Source organism: Oratosquilla oratoria, chromosome 13, assembly GCF_046742065.1.
Source record: "Oratosquilla oratoria isolate Oo_2021 chromosome 13, ASM4674206v1, whole genome shotgun sequence".
NCBI lineage: Eukaryota > Metazoa > Arthropoda > Malacostraca > Stomatopoda > Squillidae > Oratosquilla > Oratosquilla oratoria.
In genome coordinates, this window is record NC_134789.1 from 42,689,318 (window position 1) to 42,696,739 (window position 7,422).

Below are 7,422 nucleotides of genomic sequence, written 5' to 3' on the forward strand. Positions count from 1 at the left end.
CCCGCAGCCCCTTGGAGACCGTTCACGATTACCGGTACATCCCCATAAGTCATGTTCGAGTATTGCAGTTATTTTGGAGGTCATTGAGCAGTTGGAGTTGACGTATCCTTGGGATGTTGAAATGGTTAGTAGCACGTAGATGTGAGTCATGTTTTCCTTATCTGTGTTTGTAAAGAGATGATTTCCACCGTAGTACCTTAAGGTGATCGTTTAATTCATTTTGCTGCGTTCGAGAATGGTATGTTTTCTTACTTACATATGCTGCATGTCCACCTTTGTGCTGTTTTGTTTTCTGGTTGTCGCACCGTCAATGAAGGCTCAGAGCTCTGAATCTTTGTTTACGTTTGGTTGTTGCTTATTTTTTAGGATAATTGACACGTTTGGGTTTTGCTTGTTTTGTGGCGTTCTTGGCTTAGAATATAAATGTATGTGGGCAGATTTCATTTTCTGTGAGGTGTTTAGAGTTCATGCGTGGATTCTAAAGTGGCAACTGTTGCATAAGAGAGATGTATGTGCATATAAGAAGGGTCTCGTGCAATTCGGGCATGTGTGCAAATGAGTGTTTGAGTTTATTTCTGCGTGACTGAAAATAAATTAATACATACTTTCTATTCAGGTTTTGTGTGTAAATCAGAGTGATCTATTATACAGTTGTTGGAAATGTGATCTGTACACCTTGACCATGTAAGAGTTCAAAACAGACCATTGAACAGTGGTTTATTTTGGAATTTAAAAAACGACTCAGTAGATAGATGAATCGTTCTTTTCTTAAAGAAGTCTAGTAAATCTAAAATTCTTGCTCTAGTAATGAGTATAAACCTGTAATCAAGTGACTTGATAAACAAGGATGATGTCATTTTGTACACAGATGATTACAGGAGACGGGATAATGTAACGGTCAGCTGAAATCTGAAAGCCAAGGTGAGCAATTAGATATTATGGCGCGCATAATATATACACATATAGCGCGTAAATATACACATAATTTGTGTATTTCGTTGTGATCAAACTGGAAAGGGTATTTGACACTTATTACTCATGCTGTTTACAGCACAGTTGGTAGCTAATCTTATATTTCATTACCGAGCTTCCATTTATTACCAGATATTTGATGTATTGGGAGAATATATTTATTTCAATATCAAGGACATGTTCTGAAAATGAAGAATTAAATTTGAAAATCGTCAGTATATATGTAAGTACTTCCAGTATGATTTGTTTATCTAAACAAGATGTAAAGGTTATTTCCCGGTTTTTATAGTTTCTATCCCTTTAAATCTCTAGCAGACGACACGGTGTTATCAACAGACGACGGATCGACAGGCGGAACGCACCGCCCCGTGTTTAGTATGAGAAGGAACACGAGAGAGGTGAGAGGACGCGAGGTTCGTGCCGAAAAATCTTGTATTTCCACAGTACTTTGTTCTGATAATGATATTTTTTTAATGACTGATGTTTCCTGTATTAGAAATGAATATTATACGGCATGGGTTTAGTGATGAGGGAAAAGATAAGTAAAAACTTGCTTGACATAAGGTTAACCGCTATGAAATGAACCGATGAGGAAGAGGACGTTTCAGATGATAAATATGATGATTCAAGAAACGTTGTATTTACTTCAAGATCTTATCAGTTCTCTGCGTGAACATAAAGGGGAAGGTTGTGCAAATAATTGGGGTACCTGTTGGTAAGACACCCAGTTGTAGGTAATACGAAAAAACAAATTACAAGTGGTTGATGATCTGATGTTTTTAGTCCGTAAAGAAATAGTTAAAGTGATACTGAATATGTTGCATATTTAAGCTAATAACAGCAGGCGGGTAACCGAAATTGTAAGGTGCACTTTCTATTCGGCAAACTTTCAAGGTGTAGTACTGGATCTGGTAGGCAAATACCGAGAACCTGCAAGAGAATATAACTTTAGTCGGTAATTTTTTTCAGGTATTCTCTGTTTTGTCTTGTAGTACTGGCTTTGCTTTAACTATAAGATTCTATGGTTACAGTATAGATGAGTATAGGAGGAATATTGTTCAACATTTATTCAGTTGACTTGCTTGCATTTTATTTTTGTAACTAGAAAACTGGGTGGAAATATGGAACATGAGAGGAAGAGTTTAAATGGATTTGAGATAAAATGAGAAGTATGGTAGAGATTACTAGGCTGGGTATAGTGGAGAAAAAAAGGCAATGAGGTGGAGAGTGGGGGTGGAAAAGGAGTTAGGAGATAGTGTTGTTGAAAGTATTGGGTTAGTTTAGACATATGGAAAGAATGAGTGAAGAAAGATTAGTAAAAGGTGATGGAATACAGAGGTGGATGGAGTGAACATGAGGGGGTAACCAAGGATGAGATGGATGGATGGTGTAAAAGGGGCGTCGAGAAAGAGGGGGATGTTTGATGAGGAAGGGAGAAGACAAGATAGGGTTGAGTGGAGAATGGTTGTGTATGGATGATGCTGTGATGCATGGAAAGGAGTGTGGGATAAGGGGATGTTAGGGAGTGGTTGTGTGTAAATTATATTTTGACGCAACCCAAAGAGATTTCTGTCTTTTTCTGCATGAGGGGATAGAGTGGGGGGTCGCCAAATTAAATGAAGTGGCCTTGCTGTGGATATGCTGTGTCTTGCTGCATTGCTTCTGACCCAAGGCAGTGGGCAAGATGCAGGGATGACCCATCAATAGGTAGGTCAAACACCACCAGAGGCGCCACCGTCGATGACGAGCACAATAGCGCGTCATTTTATGCGCACGCCGTTCAAACGGCCAAATTTACATACCGCGGGAAATTTAATTAATAAAAATGTTGTGTGAGTGTATTTACTACGATCGTAATAAATTTCAAACATTCACATCATCAGTTACATGTCGGTCAATAAAAACATTAGATAAACATGGCGGCCTGCATTCAGCAGTAGATCAAAAATTGGTATATGTTTCAACGTAAAAAATGAGCTAATAAATTTATCGTGCGGGCAACTGACCATAATGAACCAAAACTACTAGTATCGTGGATTATTCTAATACCAAAATAAAGTCAGTATGTTACGGTAGAGCTGAGAAATTGGTTGTTTAAATTAGTTTTTTTTTTCTATCGGGTCGGATTATCGGATAACAACATCAACATCCATCCCGCCATCTTATCTATCACTGGTGATATGGACCAAACTTCACTCTATTAAGTTTCTTACTATTATGTTATTAGTGTAATAGACTTATAGTTGAATTATTTTAAATATTTCCTTTAAAATGTGTGATTTTCATGTAATTTGATCGAAGAGAAGTTACGTTTTCATCCTCCGTAATATTACGGACCACAGCTACGATTCGTCCTGCCCGCTATCTATGATCACTGGTGGTATGGATCAAACTACACTATTAAGTTTGTTACTATTGGGTTATTAGCGTAATACCTTGCATATAATTGAATTATTCAAATTATTTTCTTTAAAATGTGTGATTTTCATGTAATTTTACGGTATTCGTAGCTGTGGTGGGTAATTTTGCAGAGGATAAAAACGTAATTATATGATCAAATTACATGGAAATCACACATCTTATAGAAAATAGGTCAAATAATGCAACCATATGCTAATTTTTTATATAAAATTGTGCCTGTCAGTAAAAACCGTCATTGTTTACGTTTGATCGGCGATCAGTCAGACCGCACGTTTCGGCCCGATTTCCTCGGACAAAATAGGCCCGATTTAATTCCATTCAAAATGCAATATCTCGAGAACTAGGACAGCTAGATGGATAAATCAAATTGCATTATACTCATAGCGACTTTTTCCATCCCATGAGAACTACTTCAGCTCAAATATCAGGAATTCCATTTTCATATTGACCTAGCTACCATCATCCAGGAGAAACCAAGAAAAGAGGGAGGGAGGGAGGTGGGTGAATGGGAGTGGAGTATGTGGGAATGAAATGGGTGGGAGTGGATTTTATTTTTTATTTTTATTTTATTTATTTATTTTTTTCTACCTCCCTTGTACCTTGTAAGGGGGAAAAGCATTTGGTATATATAATATGTAACTGTAGAATATGAATGTACCACTTTTTCTCTTCATATTTTGACCTCAATTTACTGAGGAAGCTAATTTTTGTAATTATATTGTAAACTTGTGTAATGCCTATCTTGGTCTTCAATGTTATGCTGTTATTACTATAGACCCATAAATTAGTGAAACTATATGATTAGGTATACAATATGCCCCTAAAACTACTAGCTGGCAAAAAAATGCAGAGTATTTACAAAGCCATCATTAGAGGACCAAAAAGGTGTATAACAAAGTACCCTGAGGAGCTATAGTACAAAATACAAAAAAAAAAAATTCTGACAGTTTTGTTTCCTAAACAAGAAAACTACTAATACTATTAAGACTATTTTAAATATTAATATAGAATTTAAGAAAACTTGAAGATATACTCAACAGTTGTGAGGGATTGTTAAGTGGATGTTAAGTGAGGGATTGCAAGTAATGTCATACATTATTTCCTGTGCACACATAAATCTTAGTACTCCACTGAACTTAACCATTCAGAAATATAAGCCTAAACCCTATTGACATAAGATTGAGGTTAATGGACCAGGCTTGGGGTCACAACAAAGATTTGTCTGGCAGGTGTGTATTACCATCTTGCTAGATTCTGCTGGGTTCTTGTGAAGGGTATCTAGTGATTACAGTCTAATTTATGTATATTAATAGTATTTCTTTGAATTTTGACAGGATGGAGGTTTGGGAAAGAAGAAGACATAGTTTTTCGGGGAGAAAACAATCCTCCCCCGACTCGTCACCAATTGGCAATGCACCAGTTCATGATTGGCATAGTGAAAAGATGGCAGAAAAGGGTTTTTTCGATGATGGCACAATGACATATTTCTGGTAAGTATTTCATCGAATCTAATTGTAGACTATCTTGTAGTACCCTTTGTACTAGTAAGTGTATATCAATGTACTCTTTAAGCTTGTGGGTCTTATGTGGGACCAGTGACAGTTACCTGCATATGATGGCCTTGCAAGAAGGACAGCACAGCTGCCCATTTTCAAAACATCTTAATCGGCCCATACACGATCAATTATATTGCGTAATTTCATTGTCAGTTCAGAGTATTGACAATGAAATTGCGCAATATAATTGATCGTGTATGGGCCACTTTACACCCCTCGCCTCAATCAGGAGGTGCATCTGGGCCCAAGATATCTTACTCTTATCTCCAACTTTGTCTTAAATTGCCCCTATCCTTCGCCCACTTTCGGCAGGTGATACAGGATCAGTCCCATGCCAGTATACCTCAGGAAACTGTAAAAAGTTTATTCCCAGAGAAATCTTTAGGAGGGTCCAGGAACTGTTGTCAGCCACTGAGGGACTTGAGTTTTCCACTGAGTGAAACTTGAAATCAAATTATTACGTTCCATTATTTGGTCATATTCTTGGAAAGTATAGTATGAATTGAATTACCAGTAATGCATAGGGCACACCATTTCCACACAAAGCCTGTTGTAATGCCATTTGGGTAATTTGATACTTCTGCGGCCACATTCTAAACCAAATGAGTGTTTAGTTGATTGGAAACTGTGGCACTATGGCTGTTTATGGTGATCCCAGGGCTTCCCATAGATCTGTGGGAAGAAATGTTGGACTGCTGTTGGTATTGTGGGTGTGAGGATTTCTTTCAGAGTGGTAGGATTAGTAGAGAAGCAATCACCAGTTGTCATCTTTTCATATAAAGATGTGGTACTGTAGCAAAAATTGATAGATCATAGTCTTTGTCCAGGAACCAGATGTAGGGAAGTGCACATCTGGATAGAAGTGAGATTGGATGGGCTCTGGATATGGGTAAGACTAAGAGGGAGATGACCTTCTCGAAGATCATCCTACCATAACCACTCCATACGAGTTCCTATCATTGGCTATAACTAGTGTGACCTTTTGCTCCCAAGAGGTCTTCTCTGATTGAATAATATTACATTGTGGTAACCAGAACAAAAATATAAATCTATAACTGGACGGATCAGTCAAGTTGTGTTTAACCAAGTTATTTAAATAGGGAATTTCCTTGGCTTAGTAAAATCACCAGGTGGCAGCCAGATCAAGTAAAAGTTGTGATAGTAAATGTTCAGTTTTGCGCCTGGACGCGATATAGCAATAGAAAATTAATTATTAATTTTGTTGATTATAATGTATCAACGCAATATGCAATTTTCTCGGCGGAAATAAAAAACAAAAAAGTTGCTTAAACAGATTTCGTAAGTAACGAAGTCGCGCCGGACGAATGGTACGCTGTGTTTATTATGATAGATGCCGACGTCGAAGAAATGAAAGGAGAAATTCGTATAACCTAACCTATGTTTAATAAATCGGTACCTGCCATTTATAGGTCATCCGGATCGTCCTCGTCGTCGTCGTCGTGAGCGACGTCGGACTGTTCAACCACTCTGATTGCGGGGTATATAGGGTTCTTGCAGCTTGAATGAATGCATGAATTTCAGCTCCATAGCATTCCTTCAAGAATATGTACCTCGCGAGGTACTGCCGGAAGTACCGAGGCCGTACGCCTTGTAACTGACATTTCAACTAGTCTGGACAGACGACAAACACTTGACAGAGAAGGTGGCGTCCCGATCCTATGCTAGCGACTTCGTTCGTTAGTATATTTGCTTGTGGCAAGTTATTTTTTATTTTTATTTCCGCCAAGAAGATCGCATATTACGTTCATGTATTATAATTTACAATTTTCTATTGCTATATTTCGTCCAGGTGCACAACTGAACAAATGAAGGTGTTTACAATGTATACCGTATATGCATCAAGTTAATTTTCCATAATCGGTCCATCCATTGCCAGATCGTCTAAATGACAACAGGATAGGTCTTTCAAAAAGATAAACTCTTCAGCAACTGCCAGTTGCAAACAGGATTAGTCTCGTATGGACAGAGAACGGCGCGGACAGCCTGTGAACATGGGAGAATAAATGTAGTTGAATTGAGATTGTAAGAAAGGCATTCTGGTTAATTGCGATTTTGAATTTGACTGCAAATGTGACACACTTGTCCATAATGTTAGGTTTTTGTGTATTACCATGAACTTTGTGAACAAAAAGGCCTGCACTTTGTGGGTGGAATTGCACTCTTCATGCACACTAGAGCCTCTATTTAACAGTGAAGACCCATGGTCAATTGATTGGGATTGTCAGTAGTTTCAGTCAGGTGGAGGTCCATATGGACTTGGGAGCAAAATTAACAGTAACATGACCATAAATCCAGCATACTGTACTTACTTGTGTACAGGTAACTCAATGTACATGATAAATGTGTTCTTGGTGACATTGTGTTATACTGTTTTTCCATGAAATTAATTTTACCATGCTCTCTTAAGGGGGGGATGATCAATCCATTGTCTAGGTTCTCTTGCAGAAGACCC

The 7,422-nt window shown here is 38.0% G+C and overlaps 1 protein-coding gene across 10 annotated transcripts in view; it reads left to right on the plus strand.

The window, feature by feature from the left end:
* Nucleotides 1-1,286: 1,286 nt before the first annotated feature.
* The window catches only part of LOC143032405 (phosphatidylserine synthase 2-like), a 120,767-nt gene continuing 114,631 nt past the window's right edge, over nucleotides 1,287-7,422 (plus strand). For all 10 annotated transcript variants that reach the window (XM_076197130.1, XM_076197131.1, XM_076197136.1 and 7 more), the window contains exons 1-2: nucleotides 1,287-1,385; nucleotides 4,728-4,883. In XM_076197130.1, the coding sequence (XP_076053245.1) occupies nucleotides 4,729-4,883 (155 nt within the window). In that variant the 5' untranslated portion in view covers nucleotides 1,287-1,385; nucleotide 4,728. The remainder of the gene's footprint in view (nucleotides 1,386-4,727; nucleotides 4,884-7,422) is intronic.